The 23,627-nt window shown below is 38.4% G+C and overlaps 2 protein-coding genes across 7 annotated transcripts in view; one reads left to right on the top strand and one right to left on the bottom strand.

The window, feature by feature from the left end:
* CP (ceruloplasmin) overlaps nucleotides 1-20,516 on the top strand; it is a 104,119-nt gene extending 83,603 nt beyond the window's left edge. The window contains exons 19-20 of one of the 3 annotated variants that reach the window (XM_070405942.1): nucleotides 12,795-12,879; nucleotides 20,161-20,516. In XM_070405942.1, the coding sequence (XP_070262043.1) occupies nucleotides 12,795-12,877 (83 nt within the window). In that variant the 3' untranslated portion in view covers nucleotides 12,878-12,879; nucleotides 20,161-20,516. Of the gene's footprint in view, nucleotides 1-99; nucleotides 703-12,794; nucleotides 12,880-15,622; nucleotides 16,017-20,160 lie in introns of those variants that run through there. The other 2 variants (XM_070405945.1, XM_070405944.1) reach the window with 2 other exon arrangements.
* Nucleotides 1,211-23,627, bottom strand: part of HPS3 (HPS3 biogenesis of lysosomal organelles complex 2 subunit 1) — a 76,200-nt gene continuing 53,783 nt past the window's right edge. Inside the window, exons 8-17 of one of the 4 annotated variants that reach the window (XM_070405946.1) lie at nucleotides 22,044-22,152; nucleotides 20,091-20,272; nucleotides 19,045-19,225; nucleotides 17,506-17,739; nucleotides 16,136-16,321; nucleotides 15,620-15,808; nucleotides 14,602-14,709; nucleotides 10,892-11,098; nucleotides 10,168-10,258; nucleotides 1,211-2,015 (exon numbers count right to left, since the gene is read on the bottom strand). In XM_070405946.1, the coding sequence (XP_070262047.1) occupies nucleotides 1,888-2,015; nucleotides 10,168-10,258; nucleotides 10,892-11,098; nucleotides 14,602-14,709; nucleotides 15,620-15,808; nucleotides 16,136-16,321; nucleotides 17,506-17,739; nucleotides 19,045-19,225; nucleotides 20,091-20,272; nucleotides 22,044-22,152 (1,615 nt within the window). In that variant the 3' untranslated portion in view covers nucleotides 1,211-1,887. Of the gene's footprint in view, nucleotides 2,016-10,167; nucleotides 10,263-10,891; nucleotides 11,099-14,601; nucleotides 14,710-15,619; nucleotides 15,809-16,135; nucleotides 16,322-17,505; nucleotides 17,740-19,044; nucleotides 19,226-20,090; nucleotides 20,273-22,043; nucleotides 22,153-23,627 lie in introns of those variants that run through there. The other 3 variants (XR_011470294.1, XM_070405947.1, XM_070405948.1) reach the window with 3 other exon arrangements.

The following is a 23,627-nucleotide window of genomic DNA, read 5'->3' as shown; positions in this document are numbered from 1 at the left end:
TTTAAAAAATTAGAATATACTTAAAGTACCATGTACATTTTTTTAATCATATGATATATACTATTTTTAATAATGGTCTTAAAATTTCTTTTTCTATAGAGACCAAGTTTGGCTGAAAGAAATAAATTGGTGTTAAGTGAAAAGAAAAAACAACCACCACCAATTCATTATAATGTATTGAAAGTGTTAAATAGAATGTTTACTTAGGAATGTCTATAAACATTAAAGGAAGACTGAAAACATTCACTTCTGTGCATTTGCGGGGAAACTGTGTTACACTGTTTCATACAAAAAGCTCAACAGACTATTACACATGGCTGACTCTAACACACTAGGTATTTTAATTGATTCATATAGGCCATTTGTGTCACCATCACTGGGGCTATATAAAGCTGTATTTTTAAAAAAAAATCTATGACCAGATATTGTCCTTGGATAGACCTCAAAGGATTACTATTAACACATTTCGTACTGCTCAGGAGTTTTCTTGTGTTTCGCGTGCCATCAGTTAAGGACCACTCACAAGTGTTCTCATTTTTCACGCCCATGGAAAAAGGAGCGAATCTAGATACTTATGTAAATTTTGTTTGATCCCTCTTCATAAAAGAAAATGTTTTACGCAGTATCATACGTTAAAAAAGTACTAGAAACTTTAATTATTTAATTGTTTTTATAAATAAAAATGTTATAATTGAAAAACAACACCTAAAGTGCATTATGATGATTTAAATAACGTGCAGTTTGCCCAAAAACGTGCGGTCCCTGGCGTATGTCTTAAGAGATTTCTATGCGGTATGCAATGTGTTAAGATTCATTAATATGTTTCCAATCTTTGGATTCCCCATCAATCCCTGTAATGTGCTGCTGACATCATTCCTAAGGAACCAGTAGACATAGGGGTACAGGGAAGTATAATTAAAAATAAAATATAAAGTAATAAATAATAAAATAAAAATTAAAAGTAAAAGTTAAATGAGTATTTAAAATAAAATAGAAAGATGAACCCTTGAAGAAATGGTCAAAAGGATATGAATCTGAAACTGAAAAAAGGCAGAGTTAAGAATTGTATAGATTAAATCCTCAGGAAACTTTCAAAATATGGTTGAGGCAGATGCCCAGCCTTAACCAAAGTCAAAGCACACTATCAATGAGCTGAACCTGGACTCAAAATTGTTTGAGATGAGTTAAAAAAAGATGACACAGTTGTGAATACCATTATATGTTCCTTTATTTTCACATACACTCTAGCTAAAAGAGCAAGAGTACACATCAACAAAAAATGGAAATGAGGTTTTGGCTAAAAAGCAGGTATTCAGCATATCATGATAACAGCTAGTCAAGAAAGTTACTTTGTAAAATTCTACTTCATGTAATTCAGAAAGAAAGACAGCAGTGGGTTTTAAAAGTAACAAATAATAGAGTTTGAAATCTTTTACTGTGGGAAAATATTAACATCTTTCTCAAAGAAAATTGTTTTTAAAAGGGACCCAATAGAAAAACTGGAAAAACCAAGCAGACTGAATTTTGGACCTCATGGAGTGACATTCTTTCACACATACTTGCAAAATGGTTCTTTGTAGTCCTGGGATGAAAAAGATGGTCATATCTCTGACAACAGTAAATTGATGTTCCTTGAAATAAAAGTCAATCTCTACTTCTAAAAATATATGGCTTCTTTGAGGAAATTCTTATACCTTGTAGTTTTTAGATTCTAGATGGAATCTAAATGGATTAGGTAATAAATTATGAAATACCATGGTAAGGTAAGCAACATGAAAGCATTTGCACATATTCAATATGAAAATCCTTTATTTATAATTTTACTTGGCATTCAATTTTTTTAAATTCAGTCTCACATGCTATTATGCTGATTTCCAAATGATACCTTCAAGTCAATGATTTCTTTTGGCTGCAATAAAGAAGATATGGCAAGAAAAATGCTGCAGTGCCATCTTCTGGAAGGACATTCAAGAAGTCTCTTAGTTCTAGTTCCACAGCAACAACTGACAGTGTTTCTGTTTGCAGGAAAAAATATCAGAGTTAGAACAAAATGGCTTTATCTAATTCTCTTATCACTCAACAAACCAGAAGTTAGTTCAGGTAAAAAAATATTATAATTATGAAATAAAAAGTCGTATCTTATGGTTTAACAACTTATTTACTCTTTCGCGAATCCTTTGAAGTTTATTATTATATATTAGCCCCATGCAATTTGGATTTACTATTTCATTTGATTCAGAGAAATTATTACAATATTTTCCAATAAATTTCTTTTATCTTCTGAAAAAAAATACAATCATTAGAATACTGTTTTAAAAGCTAATTTATAAACATTATTTGCTAGGACAAGAAATACTATTAATTGTTGGGTAACATTTTCCTAAATTAGTTCCTTGCTGAAATTTTCATGTTATTAATAAGCATAAACTGTTTTTATGACCATTTATCTTTTTTTTCCAAACTGAAAAGTAATAAGCTTTTGTTAACATTATAAATATTAAGAATTTAGCAAACATTTTTGTAAAGATAACTATGCAATTTTATGATTCTATTGCTTATGAATGAATACATGCTGCCTTCTGCTGGGAGGAGAAGGGGTGACACCTAAGAACAATGTTCCCCAATAAACATACTTCAGTGCTACTCCCTGTGTGATCTTCGCATGTCCACCACTTACAATATTTGCCGAGTGACTGAAGTAAATCTAGTCATGTGTGTGTGTGCATCCATCCAAAGTTATCTGTCCAATATTCAGCAACCTAATTGCCCTTTACATAAAGGACTGACAAGTGCTTGCTGCTAAAAGTTAATGAATGTAGCAGCAGTGATGTATGGAAAAGATCCCTAGCTCTGGAATCAGACAGGCTTGGGCAGGGATCAGACTCTTCTACCTACTCTCTGGGTGACTTTAAGAAAGTCCTTAACCTCCTGAGTACTAATTTCCTTATATATACAATGTAGTGGTACCATTTGCTACCTTCTAGAGGCCTTTGAGAATTCAGATACAGTGATTCACATCTGATATATAATAGAACCTTAATAATAACTACTAACTAGTTTGTAAAACCTACATGAAAAACATGAATTACCAATGCTTTCCTACCAAACCAGTTTATTTAGCCTAACTGTGGTACCTATAAGAAGTATACTACACAAAAAAATACTGAGTTGGGGGCCAGCGCACAGTGATTATAAAGCCAACAAACAAAAAAGTCTTGCCACTACCCAATTCTCTGCTGCCAACTAGTGAGAGGTTAACAGATTATAACTTCAAGAACAAAGTCAAGATCTTAAATCCTTAAGAGTACCTCAAATCCTCTAGCATGCTGAGAAAATATTCATTAAATGCTAAAAGAAAAAAACAACCCAGTTATTTCTGCCTGGTGGGATTTTAAATGACTTTTTAAACATTATTTTTAGAATTTACGAGAGTATGAAAATTTGTAACAATAAACACAGTTCATTATCAGAAAAATAATTTCTTTGAAACAAACAAGCCAACTACTAACCCCAGGTTCAATGGCTCTGCATTAATGCCAAGGTTCTCTCTCAACCATTATGATTTTGCCCCCCATGCAACACCTGGTAATGTTTGTAGAAATTTTTATTTGCTGTTAACTGGGACAGTGCTATTGGTATTTAGTGGGTAGAGACCAGGGATGCTGCTCAACATCCTAAAATGTACAGGAGACACCTACACACACACACACACACCCCACACACAAACACATTATTCAATCCAAAATGTCAATAGTACCAACGTTGAGAAAGACTGCATTAGAGATATGAAATCCAAGCTCCTAAGCATATACTAGTATAAGTACCTGACCTCCATCTCCAACATTACTATCTTGCAATTTTGCCTAACATTTACTCTAGACTCTAGAGCAGGGGTGGGCAAACTTTTTGACTCAAGGGCCACAATGGGTTCTTAAACTGGACCGGAGGGCCGGAACAAAAGCATGGATGGAGTGTTTGTGTGAACTAATATAAATTCAAAGTAAACATCATTACATAAAAGGGTACAGTCTTTTTTTTTTTTTAGTTTTATTCATTTCAAGTGGGCCAGATCCAGCCCGCGGGCCATAGTTTGCCCACGGCTGCTCTAGAGTCTAGAGTTACCCCTGAACTTCTCATTAGCCCCAGGATATTAAAAACTTGGCTTGCTTCAGGTCACTCAGTAAGTACCAGACCTGGAACTCAGCTCCAATTCTCCAGGCTCTGATCCCGGTCACTTTTCAATGTAATATAGCTGCCCACAGAGGAAATCTTTCTATAGAACCTTTGATATCCAGGTGGTTTTTGCTTGAAGGGAAGGCAGTTGCCCCACCCTGTTGGAAGTTCTCTTGCCCCACCCAGTAGTTGATGGTCTGAGTCTAAGCAAAACTGAGTGTAAATTGGACTGCAGGCAGAGGTGGATCTCTGGAGGCTTTGAGTCTCTGATCTCCTTCTGGCCCTGGGCTAGGAAAAGCAATCCCTGGTGCACATCTTGGTACTTTCCAAAGGCAATCAGCCCCAGCAGAGGGAGCCATAAGAGGTGGATTGGTGATAGTTCCAAACAGGGTACTCAGGGCTAGTCAGAAACAGCATCTGACATTGTCCTGCACTAGAGATTGGGTCATAGCAGATCTACCTAATACATAGACACAAACCCAAACAGTCAGACAAAATGGGAAGACAAAAAAACAATCCCGAAATAAAAGAACAAGAGAATTCTCCAGAAGAGGAGGTAAACAAAATGGAGATAAGAAATTTATCTGATGTGGAGTTCAGCATAATGATGGCAAAGAAGCTCTACAGCATGAGAAAAGATATAGTAACTATGAAAAAAGACCAGTCGCAAATAAAGAATGACATAGCACTAATAAAGAACACACTGGAAAGAATACACAGCAGATTAAGGGAAGCTAAGAACTGGATCAGTGAATTAGAAGATAGGGCAGAAAAATATCACTCAATCAGAGAACCAAAAAGAAATAACAATTAAAAAACAGGAGGACAGCTTAAGGGAGCTATGGGACAACATGAATCAAAACAATCCTATCTAATAAAGAGGGAATATGCTAATTGACCTTCACAATGTCACAAAGATGGCGGGGCCCACAGCCTATGAGGAAGGAATATGCTAATTGACTGTCCCGCCCTCAAAGATGGCGGTGCCCACAGCCAATAAGGAGGGAATATGCGAATTGACTGCCACGCCCTCAAAGATGATGGCACCCACAGCCAATAAGGAGGGAATATGCAAATTGACTGCCCTACCTTCAAAGATAGCAGCACCCACAGCCAATAAGGAGGGAATATGCTAATTGACTACCCCACCCTCAAAGATGGCGGTGCCCACAGCCACAGGATGGCCAGAAGGGGAGGGCAGTTAGGGGTGACCCGGCCAGCAGGGGAGGGCTGTTAGGGGCGACCAGGCCTGCAGGGGAGGGCAGTTAAGGGTGACCGGGACAGCAGGGGAGGGCAGTTGGGGGTGACTGGGCCGGCAGGGGAGGGCAGTTGGGGGCGATCAGGCTGGCAGGGGAGTGGTTAGGGGGTGATCAGGCTGGCAGACAGAAGCTGTTAGGGGCAATCAGGCAGGCAGGCAAGCAAGCAGTTGGAAGTCAGCAGTCCCAGATTGTGAGAGGGATGTCCCAGATTGGAGAGGGTGCAGGCTGGACTGAGGGACACCACCCCTAAGTGCATGAACTTCATGCACCAGGCCTCTAGTATTCACAGAATAGGAGAGCCAGAAGGAAAAGAAAGTGAGCAGGGGATAGAGTACATGTTTGAAGAAATAATGGCAGAAAACTTCCCTAACCAAGTGAAGGAAACAGTCACACAAGTCCAGGAGGCACAGAGAGTATCAAGCAAGAAGAACCCAAACAAGCTCATGCCCAGACACATCATAATTAAAATGCCAAAAATTAAAGACAAAGAATCTTAAAGACAGCAAGAGAAAAGCAATTTGTTACTTACAAAGGAGCTCCCATAAGGCTGTCAGCTGATTTCTCATCAGAAACTCTACAGGCCAGAGGGAATGGCATGAAGTATTCAAGGTAATAAAAAGAAAGGACCTGAAACCAAGAGTACTATATCCAGCAAGCCTATCATTCAAAATAGATGGTGAAATAAAGAGGTTCCCAGACAAAAAGATGGCTAAAGGAGTTTATCACCACCAAACCAGCATTGCAAGAAATGCTAAGGGGTCTGAGGTAATGAGTAGAAGAAATATAGAGAGAAACATAGGCATACAGAATTAAAATGGCAATAAATAAGTACCTATCCTACATAATAAAGAGGTAATATGCAAATTGACTCTCATGCCCTCATGTCATCACAAGATGGCTGCCACCATGTCATCACAAGATGGCCACCCCCACACTGTCACAAGATGGCCATCCTGTCATCACAAGATGGCTGCCACAAGATGGCCACCCCCATGTCATCACAAGATGGCCGCCCTCACAAGATGGCCACCACAAGATAACTGTCCCCACATCGTCACAAGATGGCCGACCCCACATTGTCACAAGATGGCCGGCAGGGGAGGGCAGTTGGGGACGACCAGGCCTGCAGGGGAGGGCAGTTGGGGGCGATTAGGCCAGCAGGGGAGGGAAGTTGGGGGTGGCCGGGCCGGCAGAGGAGGGCAGTTGGGGGCCATCAGGCCTGCAGGGGAGGGCAGATGGGGGTGATCAGGCCAGCAGGGGAGCAGTTAGATGTCAATCAGGCTGGCAGGCAGAAGTGGTTAGGGGGCAATCAGGCTGGCAAGCAGGCGAGTGGTTAGGAGCCAGCAGTCTTGGATTGTGAGTCAGACATCCCCCAAGGGGTCCCAGATTGGAGAGGGTGCAGGCTGGACTGAGAGACACTCCCCCTCCAGTGCACAAATTTCATGCACCGGGCCTCTAGTCAATAATAACCTTAAACGTAAATGGATTAAAAGTGTCAATCAAAAGACACAGGGTAGCTGAATGGATACAAAATTATGACCCAACTATATGCTGTCTACAAGAGACCCACTTAGAACAAAAGACTCACACAGGATGAGAGCGAAAGGATGGGAAATTTTTTTCCATGCAAATGGAAACATAAAAAACTGGGGTAGTAATACTCATATCTGACAAAATAGACTTCAAAATGAAGGCCATCACAAGACACAACAAAGGTCACTACATAATACTAAAAGGGATCGATTTAACAAGAGAGTATAACCCAGGCAAACATATATGCACCCAATATAGGGCCACCTAAATATATTAAAAACAAAACAAAACAAAAACTTCTAAAGGACTTTAATGGAGAGATTGACAGCAAAACTGTCATAGTAGGGGACTTTAACATGCTGCTGACTTCACCAGATAGATCTAGACCAATGGTCTGCAAACTCATTAGTCAACAGAGCCAAATATCAACAGCACAACGATTGAAATTTCTTTTGAGAGCCAAATTTTTTAAACTTAAACTATATAGGTAGGTACATTGTTATTAACTTAATTAGGGTACTCCTAAGGCTTAGGAAGAGCCACACTCAAGGGGCCAAAGAGCCGCATGTGGCTCGCGAGCCCCGGTTTGCCGACCACGGTTCTAGACAAAAATTAGCAAGGAAACAGTGACTCTAAATAACACACTGGATCAGATGGATTTAACTGACATTTGTAGAACATTTCATCCCAAAGCTGCACAATATACATTCTTCTCAAGTGCACATGGATCATTCACAAAGATAGACCACATGTTAGGACATAAAACAAGTCTCTACAAGTTCAAGAAGATTGAAATTATATCAAGCATCTTTTCAGATCACAATGAAATGAAATTAGAAATCAACTACAGTAAAAAACACAAAAAACATTCAAACACATGGAGGCTAAATAATATGTTATTAACCAATGAATAGGTTACCAATGAGATCAAAAAAGAAATTAAAAAATTCCTGGAAATAAGTGAAAGTAAACACACAACAACCCAAATCTCTGGGACACAGTTAAAGCAGTCCTGAAATGCGCTACAAGCCTACCTAAAAAAAATAAGCATGGAGGGAATTGGAGAGTATTATGCTAAGTGAAATAACTGAGTCAGAGAAAGACAAGTATCACATGATCTCACTCATATATGGAATCTAAAGAACAAAATAAACTGATGAACAAAATAGATCCAGAGACATAGAAGCATGGGACAGACTGCAGAATCTTAGAGGGAGGGGGTGGTGGTGGGAAGAGATCAACCAAAGAACTTTTATGCATATATGCATAACCCATGGACACAGACATTTGGGTAGTGAAGGCCTGAGGTGGGGGATGGGGGCGGGCTAGAAGGGGTCAATGGGAGAAAAAGGGGGTTATATGTAATACTTTCAATAATAAAGATTTAATTTTTAAAAATGGAAAATTATAATCCAATGAATCTACTTCTGGGTATATATCCAAAGAAACCTTAAACACTAAATGGAAAGGATATATGCACATGCACCCCTGTGTAACAGCCAAGATTCTGAAGCAGCACAAGTGTCCATCAGTAGATGAGTGGATAAAAATGCTGTGGTACAATTACACAATGGAATACTAGGAGGCTACAAAAATGAAGGAAATCTTACCCTTAGCAACAGCATCGATGGGCCTGGAGAACATTATGCTAAGTGAAATAAGTTAAATACTGAAAGACATATACCATATAAGCGAAATCTAATAGACAAAATAAACTAACAAACAAAAGAGAAACAGACTCATAGATAGAGAGCAAACTGCTATCAGAGGGGTGACAGGTTTTAGGTAGGGAGAAAAAGGTGAAGGGATTAACTAAAAAACAAACAAAACCTAAAAACCTTATAGACACCGACAATAGTATGGTGATTACCAAAAGGGAAAGGGAGTGAGGGTAAGTAGAAGAGGTTGAGAGGTTGAATGGGGGATAAATGGTGACAGAGGAGACTTGACTTGGGGTGGTGAACACAATAATATACAGATGATGTATTATAGAATTGTATACCTGAAACCTATACAATTTTATTAACCAATGTCACCCCAATAAATTTAATTAAAGAAAAATACACATTTAAAAAAGGGTAAAGAGTCTTTTGAGTAAGGTAATATGTGTCTGAGGTATGAAGATGTGGGCTCTCTGCACTGGAAAGTGATCCACTAACACAGTGGTTCTCAACCTTGGTTGCACATTAGAATCACCTGAGAATCTTTTTAAAATGCTGATTTCTGGGCCTCATCCTCCGGAAATTCTGTTTCTTTGTTATGGGGTGGAGCCACAACATTAGTAACAAAGAAACAGAATTTCCGGAGGATGAGGCCCAGAAATCAGGATTTTAAAAAGATTCCCAGGTGATTCTAATGTGCAGCCAAGGTTGAGAACCACTGCACTAACACAAATGATCAGTTCAAAATTCTGTGATAAATATGATGCAGGTGGGTCAGGCAATCAAACACCTGACACTTCCATCTTCTGAAAACCAAAGAACAATCAGGGAGATGGGCAGCACAAAACGTTAGTGTATAGTCACCTCCTTCCAATCATGAAGGGAGATTTTCAGAAAAACTCCTTCCAATAAGCACTGGTTCTGCCTAACACTTTAAAGACAATGAGCTCTGTTAGAAAACACAACTCCAACACTGGAATCACTGTAGCCACACCCTCTGTTATCAGGCCAACAATTAAAGTGGTGATATTAACACAAGAGTAAGAACTTGATAACCATGTTATCTATCAAGATTTACAAAGCATTATTTTGAAAATTTTAAAAATAACTACCAATGCTATAAAATACTGCATAATTTAGAGACACACCACTTTTAAATCCTTGAGAACCTTGTAATTCCTCAATACTTGCTTATAATTATGATTAATAATGATAACCATCTTAATTTCCTACATGAAGTAAATTAAGCACTAATAAAAATGTAATTGTATTAATGAAAATTCCAATTTTTGAAATCCTGACGTTGTTAGTTTCTGGTGCTATGATAACTTATGTTTGAAAAAATTAATTGAAAGGGTGAGCTCTGTAGCTAGAAGAGATGAATGCATGTCAAATACAATGGGGGAGTTTGAACGCTGAAAGCCAGCTCCAGCCGATTAGAACCTCTTCGCCTCACTAGAGAAAGCAGGGCTTCAACAAATTATGGAAACTAAAGCTAAGATGCAATTAAATATATAATCAAGCAAAAATGATCATTTTACCTTTTAATGATGACAGGTAAAGTTGATATTTCTCTCCACCACATTTTATTCTCTGACAAAGTTCAGGCAGCAGTTTTTTCCACCACAAAATCTATCTTAGGAAAAAATGAATGAATTTTAAGTTTGCTGCATTTTACATTAAGATTTCCAAAAAGAACGAGATCATGCAGGAAAGTACTGGGCCAAAATGCATCATTTTGGTTAAGGTGGCAACTTTGTTATAACAGAAGTTGTAGCAGCAGCCAGTCTTCTGGTTTAAACTATAACATGGAAGTCAGATTTGTAGCATGAAAATCTAATAGTATGTACACTGTGCATAAGTACATAGCCATTTTCACGAAGAAACATAGACATGTCCTGGATTATGTCTGAGGTGGCAAGAAGGAAGGAAGGAAGAAAATAAAAAGGACTAAAGTCTAGATCTCTAATTTCTAAACTAAAGACCATGTAGCCCCAAAAATATTTTCCCATTATCATTAAGTTTCCCAAATCTTCAGAAATAGCCTACTTCATCTTCAAATGAGTGATCTTTAATGAAGATAACATACCATCACCATACATTTTAATAGCCCCTAACAGTACTCAAAACACACAGCATGTTAATATATCTTCTCATTTGACCTGCACAGTCCTGTGAAGCTGGACTGGCATTAATCTGTCCCCATTTTGCAGATGATCAAATCTGATTATCACTGATCTAGAAAATGTAATCTGAAAAGCATACCCGATTCTCTTCTTTCAGTTCATGATTAGCATATGGAACGACCGCCTCTGGGCACCTCTCTAGCAGTGTGTCTATGCACTGCTCATACTCTTTCAGACGTGTCCGGCACAGAACCTGGACACTGAGGCCAGCAACAGTGTCTTCTGAGAGAGGCTCCAAGAATGGAACAATGGAAGCTATGTCAAATGAAGGACCACATATAAGAGACTATGAACAGAAAAGTGAAAGGTTATGGAATGAGGTACCCCAAAATCTAGAGCACAACATATGAGAGTAAAATTTTTTTTAAGAAAAAGAAGAATGCAATTTTAGAGCACACATATATGATACTCATTAAGTTTACGTGAAGTATTAAATAATATTTAACCACCTCTAGCTTGAAGAATAACAATCTATTTGATAGAAAGCAATCATTTAAAAAAATAACATGATTTTATTTATTTTGCAAGGACTGCATTTTAAAACTAATGGGAATGCTATTTAGGGACTCCATCCTAAGGAGATAGTCAACATCATGGTAAAAGATTTATATCCAATGATGTTCACCACAAGAATATTTATAATACTGAAAAAGTGGGAGGAACCTAAATGTTAAACAAAAAGGGATAAATAAATTATGGTATGTCTGTATGATGGTATTATATAGCCACCAAAATTGTTTTTGAAGGCCATTTAATGACAAAATACTCATGATAAAATGAGAGTAAAAACATCTTAATACAAAATTATATTCAGAGCACGATCAGTTTCATAAAATCTTCACAGGTACATACACATATAGAAATGCCTTTGGGAGAGCATAGAATTTGAGACAGTGATCAGCTCAATGAATGGGAGGACAAAGCCTACTTGTGTCTTTTTCCTATATTTTCCAAAGTTTCTATAATAAGCATGCACTACACATATTACCAAAGTAAAATTTAACATTTAAAAAAACTAACGCAACTGTTAAGAACCTAATAATTTGTATCAACACCATTTGCCACAAGCTGAATAAAGAGCAGGTACTATTTCAGTATTCAGAACTGTAACCAATATTTAACTTTTAAGCAAACTACAAATACAGTTGACCCTTAGTAATGTGGATTTGAACTGCATGGGTCCACGTATATGCAGATTTTTTCAAGTTACCTACACAGTTCAAACCCATCATTAAAGAGTCAACTGGCAGTGCTGAGGGCCAACTCAAGTTACATATGAATTTTCCATTGTGCGGTCAGCTGGTGCTCCCAACACTCATGATGCTCGAGGGCCAACTGACCTACAGTTTTGTTTTATTTTATTTAACTGTAATATTTTTTATTCTACCACCTTTCTTCTGGATAAAGATGAGAAGATCATATACTGATTTTCTTCTTCCTGTATCCTTTTTGCTACAGCTTCTCAGGCTCACAGAAGGATATAGAATGTGAACTATTTATATAGTCAGTGTGCTTATTTTATTCCAATCTCTACCAAGGAATGGCTAGGAGAATAAGGTCGATCCCTTTCCTTCCTGCAAGTTTAATAATCATCCTCATCTGAATAATTTCCTGGTAGTAAGATAGCAAACACAAAATAAGGTGATAACTTGCCACTCATAGATCTCCCAACATAAAAGATTATTTCTATATCAGAAGGAGCAAGGCATGGTTAAAATGCAATTAGTCAAAGCTTGGTACAAGATGATTACTCATGAACTTTTCCTTAATTTTATCCATATCATCAAGAAGTTTAAAAGTAAAATACACCAGAAAACACATATATTACTGAATTAAAAAATGGTCCAAAGGTTACTACTGCCCTTTAAAATACTCTCAGTGCTGTCTGCTTCTTAGCAGACTGCTCTATTGTTCTTTCAAAATAGGAAGTGGACTCCTCTCCACCCCAGCACAGGTACCATTTACTCCCTTCTCTATTTTAGATCCCTTGCCCTCAGCCGGTTCTGCAGGGCTGGAATCCAGACTTCTGGGGCTCCTCTACCTACTCAATCAACTGCTGCTCTAAAGGTGAGATGTTCAGCAAGGAAGTGGGAGAGAGGGCCATGACAATTTTGGCAAAGGGCAGGGCATTTACTACTTACTGTGTCATTTCAGACAGCAGCTTTTTGACATGTAGGTGATTTCTATATTGTTTTTATTTTATTTTTGCAAAAATGTACTGTCACAGTGACTGAGGACAAGAGACACGTTAAATTTGTGTGGTGGTGGTAGGTGGGGGTGGGGGGAGTCATACAATTTTGAGAAACCTCTCCAGGTGATCCTGAACCTCCCCATTCCTCTAGGTGAGAACCACATAAAATCTTCTTGTTTCTTGAGAGTTATTTTGTTCTTAATAACTAAGACTAATTGACCCACAGATAATCTAGAAAGAGATATAATTAGGAAAGTGACTTAGAGATGTTTAGGCTGACTACATTTCTATCCTTTAATAGCAAAGACTCCTTTTTAAACCTCTATATTATACTTTTTCAAGCAGTGATTACAAATATGCTTTATCAGGTGAGATTTAATAGCATTTGTTACAATTATGATGTTAAATAGGTGATTAGTGCACATGTTCCAGGAGAGCAAGGCCCTGCCTGCCTGGTCCCATGTTGTACAAATTTACAGTATATGTTCAAGGAATATCTGTGGAATGAACAAGCCTGAGGCTCAGTAGCCTCTACATCATAAGGGTACTAAAAATGAGAACCAACAAGACTCTTCTCTGGTGATTTTTTAAGAATGTAAGTAACTCCATTTCTGGAGACAACACAGAGGCTATCCAAGCAATACTGCCTGCTGAGCTTCCCTCCCAACCTCCATCCCCAATTTTGGTTTCCATAAGCAATAACCACACTTATACCTGTTCCCAAGGAAAATGAGGGGTTGCAAACTCAAAAAACAAAGGAAGCCAAAAGGCAGCTGGGTGTAAGGAAACTGGATACCACAGGCTCAGTGTCGACTCTAGACCAAAAACTGTAGCGGCAAGACAGCCAGCCATTGGATGGCTCGAACCCGCAGTTCTTAGGCAATGAGGGCCCAGGGTTACTAGGTCTGCTGAATTTTTCAAGAGAAATGTGAAACTCAGAATTCTTAATTTTTATATGTTAGTAGATACACTGGGTGACCAAAGAAAACAGATTTGTGGGTTCTATTTGATCCTTGGACCATTGAATCACATTAAACAAAATCATATCCACATCTAGCCCAGCCTGGTCCACCAAGTCAAATGTAGACTTTATTTCTCATTCTGGTCAAGACACTGTCACAGTCAGAATTCCTGCAGGATGATCTACACTCTCTGATCATACTTCTTCCTTTTTCTTTTTCTAATCCTTTCAGGAGCCAGATAAATTGGCTACTTTGAACTATTTCCTACAAAACAGACAGTAGTGGCTGGATTGGGCTAGAGGCCTAAAATGTATGAGTGAAGACTGAAAAAACATAAATCATACCAATAAAACTCTGCTAAACATTTGCCACATATGCACTTCACAAAGTGTTTTCAAGCACAAGCTGAAAAAGAGCCAAGACAGTCATGTGACTTGGGTGCTCATTTATGGTAACAAAAGCAGCCTTCCTGTGAGCAGTTTCAGGCAGAGGCAGGAGAGCACCTGAGCATGCCTGTGGATTTTCCCCTCAAAATTATACATTCTAGATTAACACAACATCTGAAGTCTTACCAAATTTATATCCTACATTAAATTTTAATATGTATACTCATTAAAAAGAGGCATTTTCATTTACCTGTAATTTGGAGAGATCTTCTGTATAATTTTTGTCAGCTAAGGAATCAGATGTTATTAAGACATTAACCCATGGATAGATTAAGCCATAATGGCTACAGGCGTTTATCTAAAATGTAAAAGAAATTAATATAAACATAATATAACAAAACAGATGTTCTTCATCCATGCTATATAGAACAAGCAATCACTAGTCCTCAGCCGTGTTGCAGAGTTAAGTATACACCTTCCTGGGAATGAGAAGGGAAGTCATTTAGAATCTATCCCCTGGGGAAAGTTTCAGTCTTCCTGCTTCTCACTGAACAAATCTGCACTGAATATTTCTTAATACTTTAAATTTTAAAATATTCCAAGGAGGCCCTTTCTAGCAAAAAAAGCAATAGTGCTTTTAAGCTAATTATACTTAAAAAAAGTTAATAATATTGGAAATAATTTTTTATTTCTACTACTTCCCTTGGGAGACAAAATCTCTCTATAAGTTCTCAAGATGATTCCCCTAAAACCCCTCTTATTCAAAAAGTTGGTGTCTTTTCCAGTTAGCTGTGGCATTCATGAGAGGTAGAGAAACTGGTAGGGGAAAGGAGCAGGATGGGTAAAAGCAGTGGTGAGGGCTGCCATGAGGGCTACAAAACAGCTCTTATGTGTGCGGCTGACAGGACATAATGGGATCCTTTTCCACAGCCTCTCACGTGTAAGGGAGGTCAGCAGATGTCTTTTTTCCTGTTCTACATCATGGCCATCCTGGGAAGCACAGAAATGTTCTGGGAAAGCCCCTTCCCTCATACTTTAGCTACTGAGGTACCACTGCAAGTCAGGAACACAGAGGCAGTACAGGCACTCTTTAGAACACAAAATTATTTAAAATGTGGGCAACTTCACTCATGGACAAGTTTGAAGTGTACTTTTAACTCCTGCTTAAAAAAGATATCTGGTGATAAAACTTAGGTTTAATTCAAAGCCATTCAAAATAAGAAGGTACATTATTGTAATATGTAATATGTATTATTCCATTATCTTACCAGATCCTTTGACGTTCGCAATGGTATGGTGTCAGGGGGCTGCTTCTTTGATAATCTCCAGATGTATTGTGATGTGAGCTTGAAAAAGAGTTCCTGCAGTAGCACATCTGGGAGACATGCTATCAGCTGAGCTTCCCAAAAGTCTATCAAGAGCTGAGGAATCATATCTCCATCCTTACCACAGAGCACCTTGAACGTGTGAAACAAGCCCCCATATCACAGATAAATATAGTATTGATTGAGTTACAACTAGTCTGAACAGCATTCCATCATGTGGGCCATGCATTTCATAATCTATTGTTAACATTAGTGCCATGGCACAGCACACTTAGACATTTTAACAGGAAACAAATTCGAGCTTGCATGGATGAAAATTTTCTACATATATTCTTTTATAAATTGGTTATGTCTAAGTTTGTTTTTTTCAATAAACAAATAAAAACTCACTTCTCTTATTCTGCTCCCTGGCCGCTACCAATTTTATCTAGAACAACTAATATTTGGAAATTGACAAACCTTAAAGAAGGAATCTGATTCTTCAATCCCAATCTTGTTGTTCTTCTGCAACCCCAGGATTGAAGCCACAAGCAACCCAGGCTGGGTCTCTTTCAAGTGAACTGCAAGCTCAGTTGGAACCATCTGTCCCTTCTTCTGTTGAATCAATAGCCGAGGTTCAAGAATAAAGCCACATACTAATTTCATCTAAAGATAAAAAATAAATTTAGGAACAAAATGTACATTGCATTCATCTTATAAATACATACTAGTGCATTCAAGATTCATGGTTAAGCTATTAATAATTTAATCTCAATTTTCTCTTTAACTATAAAGACCAGTTCTTACTTTAAGAACATCGGTTAACTATCTTCATAGAAGTTATTAATATTTAATTAAGCATCAAGATGCCCTATTTTTGGAGAAAGCTTTATATTTAAGTTTACTTGATTTAATAATAATATACCTTAAGTTTTTTCAAGATTATGGACAGAAAATTCATCTTTCTAGAATTCTACCTTTCAAAGCAAAGGACACCTCAATGTTGACTTGCTCTTCTCATTATGATAAAGCACTCCTGCTTTTCCTGTTTTAGAAACCAAAGTTGTACTGTGGGTGTTTGCCTATAGTCAGGCAGTAAAACAACAGTGTAGGAGCACAGATCTGTAGACTGCCTGCTTTAAATCCTAATTCTACACTCACCAGCATTGTCATCTTGAACAAGTTATTTAACCTTTCTTTGGCTTAGTTCCCTTATCTGTAGAATAAGTATAATAATAGCATCTACCTTATAGCATTGTTTCAAAAATTAGAGAACATATGCAAGGGAATAGGCCTAGGACATCGTTCAATTAACGTTGCCTCACAATTTCTTCCCTTAATAATTAACATTTTGCTCATGCCCCCAAATGGCCTCTCTTTCAAGGGAAAGCTACCTTTTCTTTGCTATATAATTCAAATGCCCAATCCTCCATATAGTCCTTTGTGATTTTCCCAGGTGCAGGCTATTTCTGCAACCACTGGACTCCTAAGACTCACAGCTAATATCCCACCTGCTGTACTTGAATACACTTCACTCTACTGTATTTCAGTAGGCAAGGCATTCCCTCATGCTGACGGTTGGCTCGGAAAGAGCCTATATGTTTCCCATGCTCTAAACGTACCTAAGTTGAAAGGTCTTTGGATACCCACTGCTGCCATTTATAATTCTTTTTATTTGCCAGATCCAAAGCTCAAGCATTCCCTCTGGGTCACTTCCTTTATAATGTTAAGTATATTTTCCTTTATGACTAAGAAAAAAATGAGCTAGACAGAAGCCAGAAGAAAGCTAAACACCTCAGGACTACCGGTCTTATTTCAGCCTGCTGTTAATACCAGGCAGGTCACCATACCTCTGAATGGCTTTTCACTTCTTTTCTGTACATGTCAAGATCTCCCATTTTCAGAGCCATTGCTGCCTTGGTCAATGTCACTAAGACTGATGAAAACCCGGATGTATCCAGTTTCCTTAGATAGCTCATGGCAGTTAGAGGGTTAATATTCTTCATAGAAGGACTACAGAGGATATGGGGCAGCTGCTTTGGCTCAGCCACATGAAACATCTGAACCACTTTTACTGCTAATTCCTTCAGTGAGTATGAATGAGAAATAAAAGGCCAGTCAGTCAACAGAAAGCAACAAAATCAGGGGGAAATAATGATACAAAGCTAAGATATAACATTTCAATTAAAATAAAATTATAGTATTATGTTTTGATTTAAAAAGACAGAGTTGATGATGATAATGTGGGAGAACTCAGATTACTTGAAGTAATTTCTTTGCTGAGTTAAAATGAAAAAGCAGTGAAAATATGTACCAAATTGTGGCCAGCACTTCTAACATTAAACAAGCATTCAGAAGAAGAAAATATTAGATTATATCACACTCAAAAGTCCATTATAAGAAATTACAGCTTAGTACAAAATATACTTAATGGGGTAATTTATTATAAATTTTCATTTCTCTCAAAATCTTAAAACGTTTTGTATCACAGTATCTAACTTTCCAAATCTGTATTCATCTTTTTAAAAATACATGAGGGCCCTAGCTCTGTGGTCGGCAAACTGCGGCTCGCGAGCCACATGTGGCTCTTTGGCCTCTTGAGTGTGGCTCTTCCTAAGTCTTAGGAGTACCCTAATTAAGTTAATAACAATGTACCTACCTATATAGTTTAAGTTTAAAAAATTTGGCTCTCAAAAGAAATTTCAATCGTTGTGCTGTTGATATTTGGCTCTGTTGACTAATGAGTTTGCCGACCACTGCCTAGCTGGTATGGCTCAATTGGTTGGGCATTGTCCTGTACACTGGGGAGTCGCTGGTTTAATTCTGGGTCAGGGCACAAGCCTGGGTTGGGGGTTCAATCCCCAGTCAAGGTGAATACCAGAGGCAACCAATCAATGTTTCTCTCTCACATCAATGTTCCTCTATCTCTAAAATCAATAAAAACCTATTTTTAAAAAGTAAAAATACACGAGGGGCTACAAATAAGCCTTAATAATGTGTAAGGTCACTATGCTAGGATATTTTAAGTGAAGCTTTGGACACTTGGAGAGTAGGATGACTAGGGTTGTAAAAGGGCTGCAGACAAGAAGGAAGCAAAGCCCACATTTCTGTGTCAACTGTTACGTTGGCAGGTCACTCAATCACAATGGATCACATTTCTCTGTCTATATAATGAGAAAGTATGATAAGATGATTTTAAGTTCCTTTCCAAGCTATAATTCTATAATAATTAATGAAAAAATGGGCACATTAGTCACCATTTTAGGAAAAGAAACTATTACCAAGGAAAAATATTTGGAACTTGACTTCTTAATGGTATTACATAAAATAAATTGCTGAAATAAAAACTTAAAAATATTAGATATAACTAAATAGAAAACCATATTCACTTCACTTAATTCTTCATCCAGGTTCTCATAAAGTGAATGACTAATGTAAAAGATTAACCCCCTCTCATATTTCTGTGATCCATCCTCGACTGCCCAGTCCACTCGAGCCAAAACTTCAGCCATAGACAAACCAGACATCTTATAGTAGGGCAAGGCGAGGTGGGAATACTGGGTGTCAAGCCTGAAGAAAAGGAAGCAAAGAAAGCTCAGATTTGTCATTTTTAAGCCAAAGTATCTAATACACTTCATAATAAAACAGATTATGCTTTCCAGATGACAGAATTCTCAAAATACTTTTCTACTCTCATTAGTAGTTGGAATAAGCTCCTAAGTTTTATTCTGCAAAGCCCTTCTAATTAATGTAGTTATTTTTGCTTGACCATAAAAAAAATAGAAAAAAATTCATTAAATGAATTTTATTTTCATAATGTGGCTCTAAAATAATGGTGTTTATAGGTAGGAAAAGTCTGTTTTATCAATTTATAATCATGCCCCTCGGTCAAATAAGCCTTTGAAACAATCATATACAAAACAATTTATAAACATCATTCTCAGAAATAAAAAAATCATTATTCATACTAGTGTCCTTTTCTAGCATCATAAAAGCATTGACTACTAAGATTAAAAAACCACAGAACATCCAACTGGTATCTCTCCCTTAAAGCTAACAAGGAATAAGCTAGTAATACAGCTTTCACTGTCAGGGATTTTACTGGTCATGCCCCACAACCTCCCCATCTTGAGGCATGAAAAGAAACTTCCAATTCATAAATTAAGTGGTGGGAAACTCCTGACCTTGAGACTCACTACTCACCTAATAAACTAACTACTTGAAGGCAGGTAACATTCATCTTTGTATCTCTAAGCTTAGCACAATACCTGTCACATTGTATGTGCTCAACAAATGCTTGTGAAATAAATAAATGAGCCACCTCCCCTCATGCGTACCCCCAATTATCAGGTAACTACCAGAGATGGAAAAGATAGCAAATACACCCAAAGTTCAAGAGAGTTTCTCTAACAAGTTTCCAAAAAGCATCATCAACCTGCTGTAACAGTCTCCAAGGTGCCCACAGCTTTCTTTAAATGCTTCTAAAAGTTCTGCTTTTTCTCCAGGTTCCAGCTGACTGGCATCCATCAGGGCAGCTCTCACTAACAGATGGGCCTCACTAAGAAGGTGGATGCAGCTCTGGGTTTTTGCAGTCTTGTAGGTATTACTGTAGTCTACCTAAAACGAAAAAAGCAAACAGCTAATGTTGCAGCAGAAAAAACCCTAAAAGTTTCCCAGTTCTTAAGAATATTTATATATTTTGTTAATAAAATTAATATTTGGACACATTAAGTCCTAAAAAATGATTATTTATCATTCTGACAGGGACTAGCTAAGTACCCGCTCCCAATCTATGAGCCAGTTTTATACATACAATTGTAAATACTCCTTTGTTAAACAGCGCTCATCATTAGAAAAAGTACAAATAATACTGTAATACTAATAATACTGTTAACTTAGTAATAAAGCTAATGAACCTCTGAAATAGTTCCCTCTTTTTTAAAGTTCTATGATTTAAATATTTCTCAAATTCAGACTGAGTATCCCTTCTGTTAGTTTCAACTGGTGAACTGAAATCATATTACATCTATTTCTGTAACTTGCAGAGGGCTGATAAAAATTTATCACGGGCTATCTGAACCAATCTGTATCTGTACAGATTCTAGTAGGTAAATCATCTAGATGAAGTCTCAGATTTTCAATTAAACAAAACTTAAAAACCAGACCAAAGCTAATACAATCATCAGCATTAAAATGCCTGTGACCTGATGATCAAAATTAACATCACCAATTAGAGGCAGATGGATATCATCAAGGTCATACCCTGAGAAACACACTAAACACTACTGGATCACCTGTGCAATATTCTGGCAGGAAGGATAAGCTAATCACGAAAAATTATAAAAGGTGGAAAAGGGAAAATACATTTTTCAAAAATGTTTATGTCATAAAAAAAAAGGCTGTGAACATATTCCAGATTTTAAAGGGCTAAAGAGACATGACAAATACAATACCTGATGCCAGAGTGGATCCTGGATCAGAGTAGGGAAATGCTATTAGACCATTAGGGTAACAGACAAAAATGAAATATGAACCAGAGATTAAAGTATCGCATCAGTGTTAAATGTACTGAAGCACATGACTGCCCTACTATACAAGCAAATATCCTGATTCTTAGGAAACATACACTGAAGTATTTCGCCTTAGACTGTGATCTATGCAATTTATTTTCCAAAGGATCAGAAAACAACATGTGTGTTTGTGTGTGTAGAAAGTGCAAGAATGAGGGGGGGGGGGGGGAGAGGGGGAGGGAGGAGAGAGAGAGAAGCAAGGGATATATACTCAGGTAAATCTATGTAGGGAATATACAGGTTTAATTTGTACTATTCTTATTCTTGCAACTTTTCTGTAAGTTTGAAATTACATATTTCAAAATAAAGAGTTTAAAAAATGGCCAAGAATGAGTTGGCAGCTGTCACTTTTAGAAAAGGAATAAGAATGCCTAAAATAAAATAAAAAAGAATGCCCACTCTGGGGCCCTACTCACAGGACAATGCTACAGGTGCTGCAGTGCCCAGGGAAAACCTGCTGATATTTCAAAGAAGAATGAGACAGGGATAAATGATCTACGATTTCTTTCAGCTCCATTTCTTTCATGGTTCTCTTTGCTAGGATTCAAAGTAAAGGTCAAAGGCTATTTATATTTAGATTGGTTAATCAATCCTCATAGGATGATGGTATGAATAATGGAGTCTTATTTTCATGAAGGGAATTTCTACTAGCTCCTCAAATGTCAGGAGTTGGAAAAATAAGAAGATGGAGAAAGATGTACACTGCACTGTCAAAGCTGGTGGGTGTGGCATTCTGAATGTTAAGATAGAACCCATTTTTAGTCATCAATTTCACTTTATATTTCTACAAATAAGAATGAGAAGTCTGAAAGGAGTACCATTTCTTTATACAGTTGCACTGGTGAGATTGTATTCACAATATACAAATTCCACCCAGCCTCGGCTACAGGAGGTGTTTTGAGCTTTACACTGGTATCTTTTCTAGAACTAAAAGCAAAACAAAGGACAAGAACTGTAAGATAAGACATATTTAATAAATGGCAATTTTAAATGGTAAATATTTGATACCTAAATTAATATAACTATAAAATAATTTTCATTTAGTATTTTCTTCAGTGTTCACTATACAATCAATTTTTATAGAGTACTAGAAACTTGGTGCACAAATTCATGCACCGGTGGGGCCCCTCAGCCTGGCCTGCACCCTCTCACAATCTGGGAGCCCTCGGGGGATGTTGGAGAGCCGGTTTCGGCTTGATCCCCACAGGCAAGGCCGAGGGACCCCACCGGTACATGACTCCATGCACCGGGCCTCTAGTATGCATATAAGACCTTTGGTTAATCTCTTCCCACCCTTCTGGCTTCCCTCTGAGATTCATCAGTCTGTTCCATGTTTCCATGCCTGTGGTTTCCGCTCCTGCATTGACCGTCTGTCCCCTGGTGGTCGGTGAATGTCATAGTGACTGGTCAACCAGTTGACTGCCCTCTGGTGGTCAGTGCACGTCATAGCGAGCAGTTGAGCAGCCTTAGCATATCATTAGCATATTATTCTTTCATTGGTTGAACAGTCGACGGGATGACCAGTCACTTAGCATATTAGGCTTTTATTATATAGGACTAGAGGCCCGGTGCACATAAATTTGTGCACTCGGGGGTAGGGGGGTCCCTCAGCCCGGCCTGTGCCCTCTCTCAGTCTGGGACCCCTTGAGGGTGACCACTTGCTGGCATAGGCCTGCTCCCCGGGGGACTGGGCCTAAGCTGGCAATCAGACATCCCTCTGGCAGCCCGGCAGCCCTCGGGGGATGTCCACTTGCCAGCGAGGAGCAGACCTAAGCTGCAGTCGGACATCCTTAGCACTGCTGAGGAGGCAGGAGAGGCTCCCACCACCACCGCTGTACTGGCAACCATAAGCCTGGCTTGTGGCTGAGCAGAGCTCCCCACTGTGAGAGCACACTGACCACCAGAGAGCAGCTCCTGCATTGAGCATCTGCCCCCTAGTGGTCAGTGTGTGTCATAGTGACCAGTCATTCCCAGTCTTTCTGCTGTTAGGGTCAGTTTGCATATTACCCTTTTACTATATAGGATAGAGGCCTGGTTTATGGGTGGGGGCCAGCTGGTTTGCCCTGAAGTGTGATCCGGATCAGGGTGTGGGTCCCGCTGTGGTGCCTGGCCAGCCTGGATGACAGGCTGATGGCTGTTTGCAGCTGGTCACACCCCCTTCAGGGTGGGGGTCCCCACTGGGGTGCCTGGCCAACCTGGGTGAGGGGCTGAGGGCCGTTTTCAGGCTGGCGGGCGATTGAAGCTCCCAGCCTCTTTTTTTTTCTTTTTCTTTTATTCTGGGATTTACCTTCTATAGCTGTCACTGAAGCTGAGAGCCAGCTCCAGCTCTGAGGCCTAGCTCCAGCTCTGAGGCCGTTGCCAGCTCAAAGCAGGTATCTGGGTTTGTTTAGCTTCTATAATTG

This window comes from Myotis yumanensis, unplaced genomic scaffold (genome assembly GCF_028538775.1).
Source record: "Myotis yumanensis isolate MYYU_CA2020_CCGP unplaced genomic scaffold, mMyoYum1.0.hap1 SCAF_2, whole genome shotgun sequence".
NCBI lineage: Eukaryota > Metazoa > Chordata > Mammalia > Chiroptera > Vespertilionidae > Myotis > Myotis yumanensis.
This window is presented reverse-complemented; position numbering and strand designations above follow the sequence as displayed.